We start from the raw sequence: 22,188 nt of genomic DNA on the forward strand, positions 1-22,188 counted from the left end.
GGGGAGTGGAAATGGATCCCTGCTCGGGGTGGTAATAAAAAAAATCCCTCCTGACCCCCATCCCCTAGCCAGGTGCCACTTCAGAATAGGTATGAGGCCCTGGATCTAGACAGCCAGATGGATGATTTAGAAGAAAATTATCTACCCAGTGAGCCTCCCAATTATGACTTGTCTAAAAAATCGATTACCACCTCTAATGTCAAGAAAAAAAGAAGGGTAATCGTAGTAGGTGATTCCCTTCTGAGGGGGACAGAGGGCCCCGTATGTCGACCTGACCCATCCCACAGGGAGGTCTGCTGCCTCCCTGGGGCCCAGGTACGAAACATCACTGAGAGACTTCCTAGGCTGATTCGGTCCTCTGATTATTACCCACTGCTGATACTCCAGGCTGGCAGTGATGAGATTGAAAAGAGGAGTGTCAAGGTGATTAAAAGGGAGTTTAGGGCACTGGGTCATGTGGTTGATAGGACAGGTGTACAGGTAGTGTTCTGCTCAGTCCCATTGGTGGCAGAGAAAAATAATGAAAGGAATAGGAAAACTCATATCATTAACAAATGGCTCAAGGGTTGGTGCTATCGGCAAAATTTTGGATTCTTTGATCATGGAGCAACCTTTATGGCACCTGCTCTACTGTAATCAGATGGGATACATCTCTCTGTTAAGGGCAGGAGGTTTTTAGCTCATGAACTGGCAGACCTTATTGAGAGGGCTTTAAACTAGGTTTGAAGGGGGAAGGGGATGCAGCTGGGCTGTCTAGAAGCAGGCCCAAGGGTGGTAAGACTGTGTTAGGGGAGAAATCAGTAGCCCAGCTGAGATGCATGTACACCAATGCACGCAGCATGGGTAACAAACAAGAAGAGCTGGAGGCCATGGTGCATCAGCAGAACTATGATGTAGTTGCCATCACAGAAACGTGGTGGGATGACTCACATAGTTGGAGCACTGCACTGGATGGCTACAAGCTCTTCAGAAGAGACAGAAAAGGGAGAAGAGGTGGAGGGGTTGCCCTTTATATTAGGGGGGTTTTGGATGTCACAGGTATTGAGACTATTGATGATGAAGTTGAGTCCCTATGGGTAAAAATTAAGGGGAAGGCCAACAAGGCTGACATCCTACTGGGAGTCTGCTATCGTCCACCCAACCAGGATGAAGAGGTGGATAACTTATTCTATAAACAACTGAACAATGTTTCAGGATCATCAGCCCTTGTTCTTGTAGGTAACTTCAACCTACCAGACATCTGCTGGGAACTTAATACAGCAGAAAAACAGCAATCTAGAAAGTTTTTAGAATGTGTGGAGGATAACTTTTTGTCACAACTGGTGGGCAAACCCACCAGGGGAGGGACTATGTTAGACCTACTGTTCACAAATAGAGATGGACTGGTAGGTGATGTGGAGGTTGGAGGCCGCTTGGGGCACAGTGATCATGAAATTATAGAATTCTCGATAATTGGTGAAATAAGGAGGAATATCAATAAGATCTCTACACTGGACTTCCGGAGGGCAGACTTTGGCCTATTTAAGAGACTTATTCGGAGAATTCCTTGGGAAATAGCCCTTAAAAACAAAGGAGTCCAGGAGAGATGGGTGTGCTTCAAAGCAGAGATCTTGAGGGCACAAGAACAGACTGTCCCTGTGTGCCGAAAGATGAGTAGACGAGGCAAACGTCCAGTCTGGATGAGCAATGAGGTTTTGAAGGAACTTAGAAATAAAAAAAAGATGTATCATCTTTTTAAGGAGGGACTGATTTCTCAGGAAGTATTTAAGGGAGCTGCTAGGGCATGTAGAAAAAAAATTAGGGAGGCCAAAGCTCACTTTGAACTTAACTTGGCAACTTCTGTTAAAAATAATAAAAAAAGTTTTTACAAATATATTAATGGTAAAAGGAAGGGTATAACCAACCTCGGTTCCTTATTGGATGGAGCAGGCAAGCTAGTAACTAAAGATGAAGAAAAGGCAGAAATGCTTAATGCTTTCTTTGCCTCAATCTTTAGTGGCAAGACAGCTTGTCCTCAAGACAACTGTCCTCAGTGGTTGGTAGATGGTGCCAGGGATCAGAATGGTCCTCTTGTTATCCAAGAGGAGGCAGTCAGAGAACTGCTAGGACACTTGGATATTTATAAATCAATGGGACCAGATGGGATCCACCCTAGGGTGATGAGGGAGCTGGCAGATGAGCTTGCAAAGCCGCTCTCCATCATTTATCAGGAGTCGTGGCTCACTGGTGAGGTTCCAGATGATTGGAAACTGGCCAATGTGACACCCGTTTACAAAAAAGGTAGGAAGGAGGATCCTGGTAATTACAGACCAGTTAGCCTGACCTCAGTACCAGGTAAGATAATGGAACAGTTCATACTGAGTGCTATCACACAGCACTTACAAGATGGCCAGGGTATCAGACCCAGTCAGCATGGGTTTTCAAAGGGTAGGTCATGTCTGACCAACCTGGTCTCCTTCTATGACCAGGTAACTCATCTGGTAGATGCAGGAAAGGCTGTGGATGTTGTCTATTTAGACTTCAGCAAGGCCTTTGATACTGTCTCCCACAGCATACTCCTGGATAAGCTGGCAGCCCATGGCTTGGACAGGAGCACTCTTTGCTGGGTTAGGAACTGGCTGGATGGCCGGGCCCAGAGAGTGGTGGTGAATGGTGCTGCATCCAGCTGGCGGCCAGTCACCAGTGGTGTCCCTCAGGGGTCTGTACTGGGACCAGTTCTATTTAATATTTTTATAGATGACATGGATGAGGGCATCGAGTCCTTCATTAGTAAATTTGCAGACGACACTAAGCTGGGAGCTTGTGTTGATCTATTGGAAGGAAGGAGGGCTCTGCAGAGAGACTTAGATCGGTTGGATGGATGGGCAGAGTCTAACAGTATGAAGTTTAATAAGTCTAAGTGCCGAGTTCTGCATTTTGGCCACAAAAATCCCCTACAGCGTTACAAGCTGGGGACAGTGTGGCTGGACAGTGTTCAGGCAGAAAGGGACCTGGGGGTGCTGGTTGACAGCCGGTTGGACATGAGCCAGCAGTGTGCCTTGGTAGCTAAGAAGGCCAACGGCATCCTGGCCTGCATTAGGAATTGTGTAACCAGCAGGAGCAGGGAGGTCATTCTTCCCCTGTACTCGGTGCTGGTGAGACCACATCTTGAGTACTGTGTCCAGTTCTGGGCCCCTCAGTTTAGGAAGGATATTGAGATGCTTGAGCGTGTCCAGAGGAGGGCAACGAGGCTGGTGAGGGGCTTGGAACACAAGCCCTATGAGGAACGTTTGAAGGAACTGGGGTTGTTTAGCCTGGAGAAGAGGAGGCTTAGAGGTGACCTTATTGCTCTCTACAACTTCCTGAAGGGAGGTTGTAGACAGGTGGGGGTCGGTCTCTTCCACCAGGCAGCCACTGACAGAACAAGAGGACACAGTCTCAAGCTACGTCAGGGAAGGTATAGGTTAGATATTAGGAAAAAAATTTTCACTGAAAGAATAATAAAGCACTGGAATTGTCTTCCCAGGGAGGTGGTAGAATCAGCATCTCTGGATGTGTTTAAAAAAAAGACTGGACATGGCACTTGGTGCTATAGTCTAGTTGAGGTGTTAGGGCATAGGTTGGACTTGATGATCTTAGAGGTCTCTTCCAACCTCATTATTCTGTGATTCTGTGATTCTTGGACCCTCAGCCCCAGGGGAAAATGGGGGGGACTGTAGTCCCAAGATGAGAAACTGAACTGTTGTCTCTTTTGGTCCATGGCAAAGCATCCTTAAAGGAGCCCTATGAGCAGTCTGTCCATGCACGGTGGTGAGAGCACTGTGACATGGAAAGGAGAGTGTCACCATGGCAGATTTTCTCCGGGTGGTGCCATGTGTGACATGGAAACACAAGGGTGGCAGTTGTGTTTCCTGGGGGGTCTGTGGCACAGGAGAGACTCCTGTCTCCCTTGAAAGATTGAGTATTTGATTATCTGAAGGGTGGCAACTTGATCAAAATCCCGGGTGGTGTCTCACTGTTGAGTTTGTTTGGAAATTAGGTGGGGGGAGGAGGGGGGTTTTGGAAAGTCTTCATCCAGGATTTAGTGTTTGTAGTTTTTATAGTAGCAGTAGTTTAATAAAGTTCTTCTTTTTTTTGTTATTAAGCTTGGGCCTGCTCTGCTCTGCTCTGTTCCTGATCACATCTCACAGCAGTTATTTAGAAAAGTACATTTTCATGGGGGCGCTGGCATCGCGCCAGTGTCAAACCGTGACAGTCAGTTATTCTTAAATCTAAATACAGAGCTACACCAAAGTAGTTAAGGGTGATTTTGTGCAAATTTAATTTAAAATATAACCATTATACAGTCATATCTCTACCTTGTTAAACCAAACCTATAGTAGCTTAACACTTATTCTGGTTTGCACGTATTGTACAGGTATTGTACATACCTGAGTGCAAACCTGCTTCCACTAATGATGTGAGCTAAAATGTAAAACAGCGATACATGAAATGAGTGGGAACAGTGCAATGTGTTAGACTTCTGCAACGAGATTTATCAGAGCTGCTCTATGGAGTCCTAAATTATGTCCACACACTGATGATATACCAGCTGTCACATTAATTACTTTCTACTGGTATAGTTTTTAGTTAAACTATTTCCCAAACTGTTGTAGTTACATTAGTATACCATTCAGTGTTCAGTAGATCAAATTTCCTAACACTTTAATTAAATTGGTACTTAATTCTGTGGAGAAAACTTTGCTGAAGTTCGACTGCATGTTTTTGTCTTTTTAAGCACAGCTGCAGCATAACTGGTTGTAATGATAGTTTGACTTTACTTTTATCTTAAAAGTGTGCGACCAAGATGGAATTTATGAAGATGTCACAGTACTGGTGTGAGCATGTGTATGATTAAAATAACTCTCCCCCCTACACATTTTTTCAGCTTTCTGAAACAAAAGTCTTCACTGCTTCCTCTGTTCCAGCTGAGAATCATGTGACTCCTAGGCAAAGGTAAGATCTTCTTCCATAGTTTCTCTATACCTTAAAAACTTTCTGCTTGTTGAAGCAATGCTAGCTTGCACATATAAAATGTTGACTAAAACACAGGGCAGCCTTGGCCAGAGATTGGTCAAGCTAGTTTCAAAATTGTGAAAGTCTTGCTTTCGTGGGTTCCTGTGTTACCTATTATTTACTACAGAAGTGGAGCCAAACTTAGCAAATCCATGAACATAATACTGACTTCTGCACAAAGACTGCTTACTAGCAGGAACAAAAATAGCTGGTAAGAAAACTGTGCTGCTGTTGTTGAAAAGGAAGCTCTGGCTTTGCTGTCCAGAAAATGAAAACCCTGCCCTTGTAGATGTAGAAAGTGTTCAGAATTTAGTGCTTTGACAAATATGTTGACAGAAAAGCTTGTGTTGCTTACCAGGAAAATTACCTTGCCATCACAATTATTTGCCTTAACTGATGATATAGAGTTCAGCTAGAGAATGAAAAATATGGCAGTTGCTGCCTTTGCTTGTCTTTGTCTTCACCAAATGCCTGGCCTGGCCAATTATGTGGAATCAGCTGCCTGCATTAGCCTCAGAGAGCAGGTTAAGGTTGTATGATGAAGACTTGTGTAGTTGGATAGCATGAGATCTGAAAACTAGATGGCTTAATGGTCCCAAGCATCCTGATACAGCTGTACTGCTATACTTCAGACTGCAGCAAAATTTTCATTATAATATGGGCGTGACATGGAGGAGGCATGGTGTCAGTTGGCTTACAGTGTATATTCCATTCCTTTCCTTCTTAAAGGTGATATGGCAGGAAGGTTGGGCTAGATGATCTCCACAGGTCCCTTTGAAACCTAACTATTCTGTGATATGCTCACATGTTCGTTGTTTTAATGCAAATATTCTTCCAGTGGATGTCCCTCAATTTATCTTAGAAAATATTTTAGTTCATCAGCTCAAGTTCTGGTGAATTGTTTTGTGGTTTGTGTTTTTTTTGTTTTGGTTGTTTGTTTGGTTTTTTACTTGCCATAAGAAAGGCTTGGACATTAAAAAATCTATGCTAATCAAAGTGCTGGAAGCAGCTCTTCAGCCCAAGCCTGTGGTATATTTAGGATAAACTTAAGTCAATTTTTTGAGTAGATTTATTTTATTGTCTGAAAGCTTTGCCTTTCTTTGGATAAACCTGTGTTAAATGTGTAAGTGTTAGTAGGCCATGTTAAATGTAAGAAAAGTCACATTTCTCATCCTGCTCAGGTATGTATGGTAATTTTGGATATGTGCCTACTATCTAAGAAACATAGCTTATATTTCCACTGCTCTTGTGACTTCCATACCATCACATATGCAATTGCTGCATGTGACTTAATTCTTAACTGTCTGTATACCTACCCCATACAGAGGTAGGACTTTGATCCCTTGCTCTTTGTGTTATACAGAGAATGTGGAGTATCAATATATATATAAAGAGTTGGCAGAAGGGATCGGCTTAAACACAATGTATCTTTTATGACTTGTCTCCAGTTAGTTGGTTATATTAATCATATAGGTTATTTATGTGATACATGATGATATACATTTGATAATGTTTTAAATGAGACCAAAGAATTTATATTCTAGCTGTAGTGGTAAGTTTCAGCTAGCAGAATAATTCTGTTGCTGGTATGACGTCTTGGTTTGAAAAGACAGGAGTCTGTGAAGGAAGGCAAGAGTCTCCCGTGAAATGGAAAAGGTAAACCCCCTCCCTCCGAATTACCACCATTTCAAAATAAAAAAGCTCTCAGGCAAAGATATGGGAATGGGAATAACAGTTCTTTACTAGGAAAAAAACAAAATTTTAAAAAAGTAATTTGTACAAACAAAACTACTGATAGAGTCAGAAACCTGACACCCTGAGGAGTCAGGGTGTTGGTGATAGTCCAGTTAAATGGTGGCTGCTCCTCCTGGAGTGGCAGATGAAATGCTGCTGAAGCGGTGGTCCTGTAGAAGGGTGTAGTTTTTTCTGAAGGTCTGGTGATAGAGTAGATGGGCCTGGTCTTCCTCTGGTAATCCAGCAAAGATGCTGCGTTCATGTCCCAAAAAATGCTGATTTTATGCAGGTAGGGATGCTTGGCTCCTCCCTCAGGGTGGAGCATCTCACAATGGGATGATGTAACCCCATCAGTCATGCAGTGAGTGATTCAATGGCCCATTAACAGAAGATATCTTCCCGGAGGGAGACATTATTCTTGGAAGAGATAAGAAAACTGCCCACCTCCAACAGATGGCAAATAGAATATATGCTTATCTTACTAGCCAGGACATATGGCAGCTTTAGTATTCATGCTTTCTTCAGTTTCAGCACAATCTAATCATTGTGTTTATTCCAGCCAAACTTTACTTTGTCTTACAGCACTGATTTGGTAACACTGCTTCAAAAGCCTGAAAAGCCTGTGACCCTTACCCAAGAGACAGAAGGCAACTCATTTGAGGCTCCCGAGCAACAGACCTTTGGCCAAGCCCTAGTCTTCACAAATTCTCAGCATAGCACCCAGATGGCATCAGGAACGGGCAGCTCCAGTGCTGTAGACTCTTATTCTCCTCAAAGTCTGGTAAAAATATCTTATGCTTTCTAAATATTCCTAATGAGTAAATATTTCAGGTTAAGTAACTTTTCTAGTACTGGCCATTTAATGAGATGGTTCGGTATTTATAAAATTCAGGTTGGAAATGTTGAAGGAATTCTTAATTTCATTCCTTCCATTCACACACACAAAATAAAGTTTACTTTTTTTCTGGTTTTGCCAAGTAGTTGTTTCTCACTTCACATGAAGTACTTGTATTAATTTTTGAGTAGAGAGTGGATGTTTTACTGCATGCTGATTTAGGATGAAATCACTTGCTTATAGTGAAGAGCTCTATGCCAGAAAACTTTGATTTGTTATTTGCAAACACATATCTGACTGCTTTTTGTGGAAACCTGATTTTTTCTGAGTCAATAGTGAGAGCTTGAAATTGGGAACTTAAACTGATTTTCACAGAATAAATGCACCTATTAGTAAATGCATGCTATTTTAAGATGCATGGATTAAAGTAAATCAGTATTGTTGTAGTCAGTGATGAAGTTATATCAGTGATAACCAGAGAGGGTCTGGTCATATGCTCCAACTGCTGATTTTGTTATTGGTCATAAACTAAAGCACAAGAAGTGACGCCTCAACATGAGGAAGAACTTCTTTACACTGAGGATGGCAAAGCACTACAACAGCTGCCCAGGGAGGATGTAGAGTCTCCCTCTCTGAAGATGTTCAAAACCTACCTGGACCTGCTTCTGTGTCACCTGATCTGAGTGACCCTGCCTTGGCAAGGAGTTGGACTGGATGATCTCCAGAGGTCCCTTCCAACCCTAACAATTCTGTGATTTATTAGTAATCTAGGACTGAAGAGGTTTTGGTTGCTGCCAAATAGCAGCTGTAGGCATTGACCCTATGGTTATGTTCAAATTATTTATTAAATACTCAACTCCACTCCCCCTTTTTTTTTCTTTGTTTTTTTTTGTCTCTTGGTAGTCTGCAGTTCTTTGTCCTGGCTTTCGAGAACCTGGGTCTCCTAAACTGACAAACTCTATTGGATCCCAAATCTTGGACCAATTGAAATCTCCAGGTTTGGGTCAGTTTACCTCTCAACAAAACAATAATAGTTTTACTACCACTACCACATTATCCTGGGATCAAAACCCCCCCATTACCCAGGCTTCAGTTCTTAGTCAGTTTGGTAAGTGCTTTGATATAGCTTTCTCTCTGTTAGCCTATAAGATGTCTTAATGCCAGTAGCAGTTTAAAATGGCCTTAAATGAAAAGCTTTTGTAAAAAAACATAATCCTAATTATATAATTGGTTACAGCATTGTATTACACTTAGTTGCTGGTAATAGACATTATAAGTATATCACAAACTAGGTTTTGAGAGGCTTAAGTCTATCTATAAATGTCATTCAATCTTTAGAGGTTCTTGAACTTTCATGTAATGACATCTTTGATTTAATATGCTTGAATATTTAAGTTGAATTTTGTTGTGACTTTGTGTCGTGGTTTAACCCTAACCAGCAACCAAGCCCTGTGCAGCTGCTCACTCCCTTTCCTACCAGTGGGACTGGGGAGACAACTGCAAGGGTAAAAGTGAGAAAACTCATGGGTTGCGATAAAGACAGTTTAATAGGGAAAGCAAAAGCCACACACTCAAGCAAAGCAAACTAAGGAATTTGTTCACCCCTTCTCATGGGCAGGCAGCTGTTCAGCCATCTCCAGGAAATCCGGGCTCCATCATGTGTAATGGTGACTTGTGAAGACAAATGCCATCACTCCAAAGGTCCTCCTCCTTCTCCTTCTTCCCCCATCTTATATACTGAGCATGATGTCTCATGGTCTGGAATATCCCTTGGGTCAGTTTGGGTCACCTGTCCCAACTGTCTCTTCCCAACCTCCCATACACCCCTAGCCTCTTCCCCAGCGTGGCCGTACAAGGAGCAGAAAATGCCTTGACTCTGTGTAAGCTCAGCAATAACAAAAACACCTCTATATTATCAACCCTGTGTTCAGCACAAATCCAAAGCATAGCCCCATACCAGCCACTGGGAAGAAAATTAACTCTACCCAAGTGTCATGGTTTGCCAGTGTCCCCATGAAAATACACCTTCCCCAAATGAGTGCTGTGACATGCAATCAGGAACAGAGCAGAGCAGGCTCAAGCTTAAAAACAAAGGAAAGAACTTTATTAAGCTACTACTATGATAAAAGACACACACTGAATCTAGAATGAAAACTTTCCAAAACATTCCTCCTCCCCCCACCCAAACTCCAACAAACCACAGTGAGACACAACTTGGACCCTCAATCAAGTTACCACCCTTCAGATAATCAATGCTCAGTCCATCAAGGGAGAGAGGAGTCTCTTTTGCACCATAGACCCCTCGAGGAAACACAGCTTCGACCTCCTGTGTTTCCATGTCACACATGGCACCACCCGGAGAAAATCTGCCATTGTGACACCCTCCTTTCCATGTCACAGTGCTCTCACCACCATGCATGGACCGAGACTGCTCATAGGGCTCCTTTAAGGATGCTTTGCCAAGGACCAAAAGAACAACAGTTCAGTTTCTCATTTTCGGGACAACAGTCCCCCCCCATTTTCTCCTCCCCTGGGGCCGAGGGTCTCAAGAACAGAAATCTTCTTCCTGAAGACAGAGGGCACCACAACACCCTCCTCATCACTGCAGCAGGTCACTCTCTTGGCTCCAACCATTGCATCCCCCTAAAAATGCAGTGTCTGTTGCAGGAGAAATTGGTTCAGTCTATGGCTATACAAGAAAGTCCAGCCAAAAGCCACTCCATCATCTCCTCCCATCTAGGATTTCTTCTTCTAACATCTCAGGTCCCAGACTCTCTTTTCTTTTTCAAATCGAGGAGGAGTAGCATTTTGCAAAGCTTTCACTGTCCAAGAAGGGGTTAAAAGTCTCGGGCTCCCAGGACGGCTGAAATTTCAGCTGCCCAGAACTCCAACTCCCACGGCTGGGCACCTTCCCCCCCCCACTCTGCTTCACTTTCTCCTCTGCTGGCAAATTTCCAGGTGCCTTCAGGCTCTCTGTCTCTTTCCTTCGGGAAGGGGGGGGGGGGGGGGGGGGGGAAACAAAGGCATCTCAGTTTTTCTCCACCCTTCCGTCCACAGGGGCCAGCCTGGTTCCAGTCCCTTCACACCCTGGGCCTACCTCTCCCAGGCTGCATGGCTTCCCCTCCCCCACCCAGCCACAGGCTGGGCGGGGGAACTCTGCACTGCACTCTGACCGGAACCTAAGAGAGGGTTCCCCTGGGAGTTCTCTGCTTTTAACCCCCTGTGTTCTCAGAGGTGCGTCCAATGCCTTCAGTGGTCACTCCAGGTGCCAATATCCAAACCTGAACACTGATTGGTTTGACCCCAACTTCCTGAGAAAATTCACTTCCTTGTCAAACCATGACACCCAGCCAAAAACAGTACACTTTTTTTCTCAACAAATCCTGGAAAATACCTATTTTCAGTGTGCCTATGCTGCTTCTAGGTTGTATCATATTTTGTCTTTTTCCCCAATTTTTTCTCTTCTCATCATTGCATGAATTTTGAATGAGTACTACATAATTTCTTCATAATGTGCATTACATCTCAGCATTCCTTCCCAGTGTAAAGTTTATGTGTGCTGAAAATGATGCAGGTTACCCATTTTTTTATATTCATAATTGTATGTATTTTTCATTTAATTGAGTAAAATTAGTAGAAACCGCAAAAATGACACAAACTTGGTTTTACAGTGTACTTCCTAGCAATATTCTCACTATGAAGAGTGATAGCTCTTGTATCTCTCTGCTGTGTGAGTGTAGGTTTCTAGACAGATAAGCAGCCAATTTGGTAGCAGTTATAATCTTTGACATGCAGAAATTCTGAGAAAATGTTTATGTACATTTTAAGTTGCTTTCTAATACACTTCAACTGGATAAAAAAACTTTCACACTGCAAATGCGTGCATCTCTTACAGTTGTTGACCAGTGCTCTGAGATACTTTCAGTGTCTGAAAATATCAAAGGGGAAGTCTTGGGAAAAAACCTGCCAACATCCAGTGTCTCTTGACTTTCAGCCATATTGAGATGGTAGATGACTTCCTATTTCTGTTGAAAATTTTTTCTTTTGTAGGGGAAGGGGAATCCTAATGCATAATACCAATAAGTTGCAACTCTAGACCCCCTCAGAAGTAATCACATTTTATTGTCACAATTAATTGCCATAAAACTTGCAGTGTTTGACTAAAAAAATCAAAAACATTTTTTGGGGCCTAATGTATGATAATGTTACATCACTGTACAAATAGGTTTGCTTTTATATTTTTTAAGAAAGCCAAGGCAAGCAGCTCAGGTGCAGATGCATTTTGCAGCAGAGCAGGGCATCTATGGGAAGTGGTTGGTGATGGTGTCCTGAACTGGGGAAACCCAAGGAGAGCATCAAGACTGTCTTCGGTTTCAAGATGTGGCTGGGGGCGTGTATTCTATTGCCATCTGTTAGAGGTGGGACAGTTATCTTCTGTTAATTGGGCCACCTGTTAAAACCAAGTGGGGCAGTTTTCTTTATCTTTTCCATGACCAATTCTCCCTCTGGTAAGATATCTTCTGTTAATGGGCCATTGAGTGTCACTGCATGACTGATAAAATTACATCATCCCATTGTGAGATGCTCCGCCCAGGAGGAGGAGCCAAGCATTGATGGATATAATCTGAGAATTGGAACACCACAAGCAGCCTTTTCCCACTGGATTCCCAGAGGAGCAGCTTTCTTCTCCACTGGATTCCCAGAGGAAGTCCAGGCCCATCTACACCAGCACTGGACCTTCAGAAGAAAACTACACCCTTCTACAGGATCACTGCTTCAACAGAACCACATTTGTCACTCCAGGAGGACTGCAGCCACCATTTAATCGGACTGCTACCAACAACCTGACCAACAAGGTGTCAGGTCGTATTCTGACTCTGTCAATGTTGTTTAGTATTACTGCATTTTTCTTTCTTTTTTTTTTCTTTTTTTCCTAATAAAGAACTGTTATTCCTACTCCCATATCTTTGCCTGAGAGGCCCATAATTTCAAAATTATAATAATTCGGAGAGAGGGGGTTTACATTTTTAATTTGAAGGGAGGCTTCTGCTTTCCTTAGCAGACACTTGTCTTTTCAAAGCAAGACAGAGGCCCATCAGGAGCCATGAGCTTGCATGAGAGTGACTTACGAGGCATGGGTAGGGCCAGGAGTAATGGTGACCTCCCCCTGTGGTGCTTAAGACAGGTAGTGGTACAGCAGGTTGTGCAGGAGGCCCTGCCAGCTCAATCAGGGAGCAATCATATTCACTTGGCAGACAGCCACAGCCAACCTCTCTAAGCTCTGCGCACACCATGACTGGAACAGCTACCTAAACAGAGCTCTGGTGGGAACATGCTGCCACCCATGTGTCAGGCTGCAGGGTGTGCCCTGCCCTTATACCAGTATTGGACAGCAGTAGTGAACACACCTGTGGGAGGTGTGCCCAACTAGAGGAATTCCTCTGCTTAGTGACAGAACTCTGGAGGAAGTGAGTAGGTTGAGGAGCATCAGGGAGTGCAAGAGAGAGGCTACTGGAACCAAACCCTACCTTTCCTGGGACAGGGCCACCAGTCAGACAAGGCACATGACAGGGAAGATCCCCTATCTTCTTTCTTCTTGGCTTAACATGGTGACTTAAAGGATAAGGGGTAATGGTGACAAGTTCCTACCCAATGCAGCAGGTATATCTCATCTGTGACTACCCCACCTCCCCAGGTGCCCTGGCATAATAGGTATGAGGCTCTGCAAGTGGAGCTGAACAATAATGAGCACAGTGGTTCATCTAGCATGGAGATGTCACCAAGGTTAAGTCAGCCTATACCCTGTGTCAAAACTGCTTCCATAAAGAAAAAAAGACAGGTTATTGTCATAGGAGAGGCCCTTCTGAAGGGAACAGAAGGCTTCACATGCAGACCAGACCCACTTCTTTAAGAAGTCTGCTGCCTCTCTGGGGCCCAGGTAAAAGATGTGAAGAGAAAGCTTTCTATGCTGGCACGACACTCGGATTATTGCTTTTTCAGGTAGGCAGTGATGAAGTTGCAACAAGAAGTCCGAGGGCAATCAAGAGAAACTTCAGGGTCTTGAGGTGACTGGTTAAGGGATCCGAAGCACAAGAAGTGTTCTCTGTCCTTCCAGTTGCAGGGAATGATGAGGGAAGAAATAGGAAAAGCCAGCAGATCAATACCTGGCGCCGAGCCTGATGTCACCAGCAGAATTTTGTTTCGTTGTGATCATGGGTGAGTTTACACAAACCAGGCCTGCTGACAACAGACGGGGTCCACCTGTCTCAAAAAGGGAAAAGGATCTTTGCACAGGAGTTAGCAAGGATTGTTGAGAGAGCTTTAAATTAGATTTGAAGAGGGAAGGGGATAAACCCATGCTCACTAGAGAGAAGCCTTTGGGCAGCACACCAGTGTTTGAGGGACACTGTGCCAGTGAGGTCCTTAGGTCTGCCATCTCAGTGGAGGTAGGGGATGTGCTGCCTTTTGCCCAACCTGGAAATGAAACTCGAGATAATTTTAGTAAGGAGGTAATATAAAAGGGGATCTTTATTTGAAGGCCTTCAGAGGCAGTTATGGGAAGATGTCCACAAAAGCCCACCCCCTGCAGAGGTGAGTACATTTTTATATGTTTTAGGAAATTAGCATAATTGATAAAAAGCACCAGTTAGGAGGACAAGTGGTGATGCAATTCCCCCCCAGGTCAAGCCCCTTCTCTGGAGCCCCCCCTTCAGCACTAGTTGTACTTTGTCCGTGAGAATGTATCTCAAGGAGTTGTTCTTGGCCTTGGTTCCCAGGAAGAACCAAGACAGCATGGAGCCTTGTACCTCCCTGGGCTTGGAGTTGTGGAATTTGTTTTGTCTTTCTGCCTAAGGAAAGGCCATGGAAAAGTACTGGGAAAACTAGTCACTAATAAAACAGACTACAGAGATACAAATATATGTGTGAAGAATACAGAGAACCTATAAAAGAAAAAAAGGCAAAACCTAAATGACATCAGATGGAGATCCATGAGGCAGCAAAGACACAAGGATTATTGGTTTGTTAGAAATCCCAGAAGTGCCTGAGAATGGTCACACAGGAATTGGAGCTTCTTCTCCCCCCAAAAAGGCAGCAGGATCAATAGCCCAAATGAAGTGCATCTACACCAACACACGCAGCATGGACAACAGGAGGATCCGGAAGCCATGGTGCAGCAGGAAAATTATGACATAGCTGCCATCATGGAAACATGGTGGTATGATTCACACAACTGGAAAGCTGCAGTGGATGGCTATAAACTCTTCAGAAGTGACAGGCAAGGAAGGAGAGGCAGTGGGGTAGCCCTGTATGTTATGGAGAGTGTCTTGATTGCCTGGAGCTTAATGATGGAAATTATACAGTTGAGGGTTCATAGGGAGGAATCCAAGGGAAGGCCAACAGGGCAGATATCCAGGTGTGAGTCTGTTATAGACCACCCAACCAGGATGAAGAGGCAGATGACATATTTTATAAGCAACAGGGAGAAGTCTCACTATCACTAGTCTTTGTTCTTGTCCAGGATGTCAACTTACCAGATGTGTACTGGAAATATAACACAGTGGAGAAAAAACAGTCTAGGAGGTTCCTGGAGTGTGTGGAAGAGAACTTCCTGACACAGCTGCTGAGCCAACCAGGGGAGGTGCTCTGCTGGACCTGCTGTTTGTGAACAGAGGACTGGTGGGTGATGTGGTGGTCAGAGGCTATCTTTGGCACAGTGATCACAAAATGATAGAGTTTTGGGTTCTTGGAGGAGCGAGGATAAGGGTCAGCAGAACTGCTATGTTGGACTTCCAGAGGGCAGACTTTGGCCTGTTTAGAAGACTGGTTAATGGAGTCCCTTGGGAGGCAGTCCTGAACGGCAAAGGAGCCCAGAAAGGTTGGACATTCTTCAAGAAGGAAATTCTAAAGGTGTAGGCAGTCTTCATGTGCCAGAAGACTAGCTGATGGAGAAGACCAGCCTGGTTAAACAGAGACCTTTGGCTGGAACTTGGGGAGGAAAAAAGTGTCTGTCATCCTTGGAAGAAGGGGCAGGCAACTTGCAAGGCATACAAGGATGTTGGGAAAAAATTAGAAGGGCCAAAGCCCAGCTAGAACTTAATCTGGCTACTGCCATAAAAGACAATAAAAATGTTTCTATAAATATATCAGCAGCAAAAGGCAGGACAAGGAGAATATCCTTAATTGTGTGTGTGGGAAAGCATAGTGACAAAGGATGAGGAAAAGGCTGAGGTACTCAATGCCTTCTTTGCTTCACTCTTTTATAACAAGACCAGTTTGTTCTCTGGGTGCCCAGCCCCCTGAGCTGGAAGATGGAGACAGGTAGCAGAATGATGCCCCCATAATCCAAGGGGAAATGGTCAATAACCTGCTACACCACTTAGACACACACAAGTCCTTGGGGCTGGATGGGCTCCACCCAAGGGTACTGAGGGAGCTGACAGAAGTGCTCACCAAGCCACTTTCAATCATTTATCACCAGTCCTGGCTAACCAAGGAGGTCCCAGAAGACTGGAGTTTAGCAAATGTGATGCCCATCCACAAGAAGGGTTGGAAGTAGGATCTGGGGAACTACAGGCCTGTCAGCCAACCTCGTTTCCAGGGAAGGTAATTGACCAGATCACCTTGAGTGCCATCACATGGCACCTACAGAACAACCAAGGGATCAGGCTCAGCCAGTATGGGTTTAGGAAAGGCAGGTCCTGCTTGACCAACCTGATCTTCTTCTATGACAGGGCAACCTGCCTAGTGGATGAGGCAAAGGCTGTGGATGTTGTCTGCCTGGAGTTCAGTAAAGCCTTTGACACTGTCACCCGCAACATTCTCCTGGAGAAACTGGCTGCTCATGGCTTGAATGGGTATACTGTTGGCTAGGTCTATAAATTTGCAGAGAACACCAAGTTGGGTGGGAGTGTTGATCTGCTCGAGGGTAGGAAGGTTCTGCAGAGGGCTCTGGACAGGCTGGATTAATGGGTTGAGGCCAATGGTATTAAGTTCAACAAGGCCAAGTGCCAGGTCACACCAACCTGTCGCAGCATATGCCACAGCACATGCCGCAGTTGAGATGGCCACAATACACAGAGTATCCCCATACAGAGTAACATCATATCACTTCAGAAGGCTGCAAGCATCTACCCTTTGTGTTCTTTAGCCCAACCTTTTATACCCCTCATTGTTCATGCATTGCACCTGTGTGCTTTCTGTTCCCTTTCATGATTGGTCAGTACACCTCGGCATCCCATGTCTCATTGCTTTCAATACTGTTCACCTGCTTTTCAGTTGTAGCCCATTAGGGATGAAGCTCGGCAGCAGCCCCATTCCCAACTACCACAAACTGCGTACCTATACTAACCCCCTGCAGTGCTACAGGCTGGGGCAAAGTGGCTGGAAAGTGGCCTAGCAGAAAAGGACCTGGGGGTGCTGGTCAACAGCCAACTGAACATGTGCCAGTGTGTGCCCAGGTGGCCAAGAAGGCTGATGGCATCCTGGCCTGTATCAGCAATAGTGTGGCCAGCAGGACCAGGGCAGTGATCATTCCCTTGTACTGGGCACTGGTAAGGCCACAGCTCGAATCCTGTGTTGAATTTTTGGCCTCTCACTACAAGAAAGATATTGAGGTGGTGGAGTGTGTCCAGAGAAGTGCAATGAAGAAATCCTATGAGGAGCTGCTGAGGGGTCTGGAGGTGTTTAACCTGGAGAAAAGGAGGCTCAGGGGGGACCTTATTGTTCTCTACAGCTAACTGAAAGGAGGTTGTAGCAACATGTGAATCAGTTTCTTCTCCCAGGTAACATATGACAAGACAAGAAGAAACAGTTGTGCCAGGGAAAGTTTAGATTGGATATTAGGGAAAATTACTTCACGGACAGTGTTATCAAGCTGTCCAGGGAAGTGGTGGAGTCACCATCCCTGGAGGTATTTTAAAAGCTGTGTAGATGTGGTGCTTAGGGACATGGTTTAGTGTTGGATTTGGCAGTGCTGGGTTAGTGGTAGGACTCGATCTTAGAGGTCTTTTCCAACCTAAACATTTCAATGATTCTAAATAATGCTTGCCCACAGCTGTTTTTGTTTAAAGTAGTGAATATCAAGTGTTAGCTTTATTATTACAGTGGTAATGTTCAGTATGAAACTTGTGTGATGTCTGAAAAAGACTTGCATGCTCTATAAAATCATAGCTGTCCAGTGTGTCAGGTCACCCAAATTGTTTCATAAAGGGTAGAAGCATGAAGAGCAGAGTTCGATACTTTAATTTTGATGTTTCTTTTTCCCAACACTGACCAGACTTGAAATCACAGCCTCAACCATCCCCAGTTCTAATCCATCTGACCCAGCAACAGCAACAACAAACACAGACAGCCCCTGTTCCTCCTCCTGGGCTGCAGTCCTTCTCCCAGGTAAAACTCCACAAGCCATTACCAGTAGACACCTCTACCGCTGTTAGCAAAATGTTACAGCTCCCCACTATATCTATGGATAACCCAGAAGTGACTGCCCACCAAACCCAGCAGAAGCAGATAAAACCACCAAAACGGAGGATAACTCCAGCATCCAAGGTGAGTAATCGAGTTTGTCCATAGTAAACATATAAGCATACAAAAGCTTGTATCAGCAATAGTATGGCCAGCAGGATCAGGGAAGCAATTTTCCCTCTGTACTTGGCACTGGTGAGGCCACACCTCGAGTCCTGTGTCTAGTTCTGGGCCCCTCAATTCAGGAAGGATATTGAGGCTCTGAAGCAAGTCCAGAGAAGGGTAATGAAGCTGGTGAAGGGGCTGGAGCACAAGTCCTGTGAGGAGCAGCTGAGGGAGCTGGGGGGGCTTAGCCTGGAGAAAAGGAGGCTCAGGGGGACCTTCTCCCTCTCTACAACTGACAGGAGGATGGAGCCAGGTGGGGGTCTGTCTCTTCTTTCAGGTAACAATTGACAAGACAAGAGGAAATGGCCGCAAATTGCGTCCAGGGAGGTTTAGACAGGATATTAGGAAAAATTTATTTACGGAAAGGGTTGTCAAGCATTGGAACAGGCTGCCCAGGAAGGTGGTTGAGTCACCATTCTTTGGAGGTATTAAAAAACATGTAGATGTGGTGCTTAGAGACATGGTTTCATTGTGGACTTAGATTAATGGTAGGAGTTGATCTTAAGGGTCTTTTCCAACCTTAATAATTCTATATCTAAGTTTCTAGGGAGAAGGAGAGCAAAGACCATGGTCTGTTTCTTGTTTGTAAAGCAGGAAATTCAAAGCTGAATAGGTTTTAGGTTCAAAATACAGTGATGTCTTTTGCAAGCACATATCTAATTGTTCTGTGTGGAAAATGACTATTACTATATGATTTTTGGATTGACTTAGTAGCCACAAGATGAATATTGGCTGACGGGGATGATCACAGATGACACTTTGATATTGTAGAATAGTATGGCATACTCTTTCAGCTCCAGATCAGGGCACAGAATCAATGAATTAATTTCAGGTTCCAATATTGTAGTTAATTTATGTAAAGTGTGGGGTTGTCACAGATCTAGTTAGCAGCAAAGGCTGAGCCAGTAGCTGAAGAAGCCTGTAGTTAAGGGATAAGACTGTCAGTTACTTATATCTTTAATACAGATAGTGCATGCAAGGGAATTATGTTGGGTTTTTTCCTCCTTTAAGATTCCTGCCTCTGCAGTGGAGATGCCTGGATCAGCAGATGTGATAGGATTAAATGTTCAGTTTGGATCAGAGCCTATGCTCACAGAATTTGGATCAACTTCAAGCAGTGAGAATACCAGCCAGGCAACCAACAATAGCTTGTACTCAAAATCTGTCAAGTATATGTGAGTTCCCCTCCTGCATTCTTGCATGTCTTCTTTAAGGGGTCAAGTTTGTGCCAAAAACGTCAAGGCACAATTGCCATGTAATGAGCGGGAGAAATATGATGACATGTACAGCGAACATTTGCCCAGATGGCCAAGAAGGTCAAAGGTATCCTGGCCTGTATCAGCAATAATGTGGCCAGCAGGGCCAGGGAAATGATTCTTCCCGTGTACTTGGCACTGGTGAGGTCAAGCCTTGAGTCCTGTGTCCAGTTCTGGGCCCCTCAATTCAGGAAGGACATTGAGGTGCTGGAGTGAGTACAGAGAAGGGCAACAAAACTGGTGAAGTGTCTGGAGTACATGTCCTATGAGGAGCAGCTGAGGGAGCTGGGGATGTTTAGCCTGGAGAAAAGGAGGATCAGGGGGGACCTTCTCACTCTCTACAACTCCCTGACAGGAGGGTGGAACCACTTGGGGGTTGGGCTCTGCTCCCAGGGAACAAGGGACAGGGCAAGAGGACACAGTCTTAAGCTGTGACAGGGGAGGTTCAGGTTGGACATTAGGAGGAATTTCTTCCCAGAAAGGGTGATTAGACACTGGAATGGGCTGCCCCAGATGGTGGTAGAGTCACCATCCTTGCAGGTGTTTAAGGAAAGACTGGATATGGCACTTAGTGCCAAGGTCTGGTTGACAAGGTGGTATTTGGTTATAGGTTGGACTCAATGATCTCAGAGGTCTTTTTCAACCTAATTGATTCTGTGAAGTCTTTTCTGTGGATGACATCTTAAAGAAGAAATTTATTTTCTAATTACAATCAAAATCTCCCTGGATGGGTCAGTATGAAGCTGGAGATGACATGAATGTATATAACCTTATAATTAAGCTACCCTTTATAAAATTGCTATTTTATGTTTAATTTTCCTGATTTTCAAATTTGTTTGAGGGTTTGTTCCTCACAACGCAATTTTTTTTTCTGCTTTTTGGTCCAGGAGAGATGACCTTTGGGCCATATAATGTGTATTAGTAGATTGGCACCAGATTACAAATCTGATGCTTCTATGGGATGAGAAAAATAGCCGGTCTTTCATTATGCAGAACCTCTTACTGAAATACTAAAATGGCCAATGATAAATGATGATAAATGCCAACATACTAGTAACCCTTTTTTTCTTCCTTATTCATTCAAAAATTGGCTTCAGTAAGAACTTTCCCAAAGTTAAATCAGAAATATTATTAAAAATGAACTTTCACATTAATTTCTAGTTCTGTAAACAAAAAAAAAAAAGCAAGCTGTTTAGAAAGTAAAACAATCCTGCATATTTTAAAGTATTTTTCCTCTTTGCATAGTTCTATTAGACTGCTACTTTAATGACAGAATTCTGTTGTTAAAAGAGACTGTGTGTTTCTTGTCACATACCAGACTTTATGGATCTACTTGTTTAAAAAAGAGTTTATGTTCATTAATATATCCTTTGAGAAGGTGAAAATAACATGACCAAAAAAAGTGCTTGTGTGTAAATTCTTGTTTTGGTTGGGCTGGCAAAAGGAAGATGAATGGTGCTTAGTGCAGTGGATGGTTTTGAAGCAGTGATTACTGGGGACCAAAGTAAAATTATATACTTTTCCTCATTATTAGATTTTCTAGTATAAATAATGTATATTTGACTCCATGTTTGAGGTAGTTCTAGATAACTATATAGGAGCTGATATTTTCAAAGGTATTTGAGATGTAGTTTGCCATGTTGATAAATAATTTTTACTTTTTCCAGTGATCCTTTGAATACCTCTCTGCCAATATCCAATACAGTACAGGAGTCCACCTATACAACCTCTGCCATCAGCTCTTCCAGTCTGACCTGCTCATCCCAGAGCACTAACCCAGTAACAACTTCCTCCTATGAGCAGACTTCTGTGCTTAGTAGGATAGTGTACAAAAGCTCCATGGCTCTGTCTGAACCAACCCCTGTTGCAGTTACAGTGAGTGAAATTCTGAAATAAGACTTTGAAAAAAGGGAAATATTCTTATCGGTGCTAGACTTGTATTACCCAAATATGTTAATATTTTAACCAAGCCAAGTGCTATTTTTGATTCCCAAGTACATTATGTGTTTTTTTCTTTTCCTATTTTGTAGCCATTTCTTGTATATGGGATATAAGAGCCTCTGCTTTTATGGGTTTTGACATCTTAAATTGCTGTTTGACCTTTATTCTTAGTAACACTTAACATTCTAGTTGAGTTTCCTTCCCTGAAGCTTAGTTTTTAAAAAAGGAACTATTTCTGTATGTAAATATCAGTCATGGTATTTTGCCATAACTTGACTATTTCTTTCCAAAGGTATATTATTTATTAAATTAATATGGCACCTAGAAAATGAATCCCAAACTGTTTGTGGCCCTTCCAACATTACTCTTTTGTTGGATTTAAACTGCAGTTGAAATTAGTTTCATCTTTTATTTTAAAAAGCATAAGGAGAGATCTAATCTAGGACAGAGAGAGTCTCAGGAGATATTCAAAAGCACCTACTCTATTTGTATATGGAATGTAGGTTTTTTTTTAAGATAATTTATTTTATCAAATATTTAAGGAACTTGTGAGAGTTTGTAAGTTTATTTACTCCTGGCCTTTGTTATATAATGGCTCAGTCACACTTGTCTGAAATGAGCACTAGCTCGTATTTACTGGTGAGGATCAAGCATAGACTATCCACTTCTGTACTCCAGCGTTATCCAAAAAAACAACTGATGCATCTCAAGTCTTATCTTTCAGTGGAAAAAGATTGGCATCTCTGTGTAACTTGGATA

At 43.5% G+C, this 22,188-nt stretch overlaps 1 protein-coding gene and 1 non-coding gene across 8 annotated transcripts in view; both read left to right on the forward strand.

Moving 5' to 3' along the window:
* LOC137464306 (ubiquitin-associated protein 2-like) overlaps positions 1-22,188 on the forward strand; it is a 116,914-nt gene that overhangs the window by 90,411 nt on the left and 4,315 nt on the right. For 4 of the 7 annotated variants that reach the window (XM_068175593.1, XM_068175595.1, XM_068175596.1 and 1 more), the window contains 6 exons: positions 4,907-4,974; positions 7,351-7,549; positions 8,507-8,711; positions 17,880-18,151; positions 19,244-19,407; positions 21,156-21,363. In XM_068175593.1, coding sequence (XP_068031694.1) covers positions 4,907-4,974; positions 7,351-7,549; positions 8,507-8,711; positions 17,880-18,151; positions 19,244-19,407; positions 21,156-21,363 — 1,116 coding nt within the window. The remainder of the gene's footprint in view (positions 1-4,906; positions 4,975-7,350; positions 7,550-8,506; positions 8,712-17,879; positions 18,152-19,243; positions 19,408-21,155; positions 21,364-22,188) is intronic. The other 3 variants (XM_068175597.1, XM_068175600.1, XM_068175599.1) reach the window with 2 other exon arrangements.
* Positions 18,853-18,935, forward strand: LOC137464329 (small nucleolar RNA SNORD121A). The gene has a single exon (XR_010994191.1). It is a non-coding gene; the product is annotated as a small nucleolar RNA SNORD121A (small nucleolar RNA).

This window comes from Anomalospiza imberbis, chromosome W (genome assembly GCF_031753505.1).
Source record: "Anomalospiza imberbis isolate Cuckoo-Finch-1a 21T00152 chromosome W, ASM3175350v1, whole genome shotgun sequence".
In the NCBI taxonomy this organism is placed as follows: Eukaryota; Metazoa; Chordata; class Aves; order Passeriformes; family Viduidae; genus Anomalospiza; species Anomalospiza imberbis.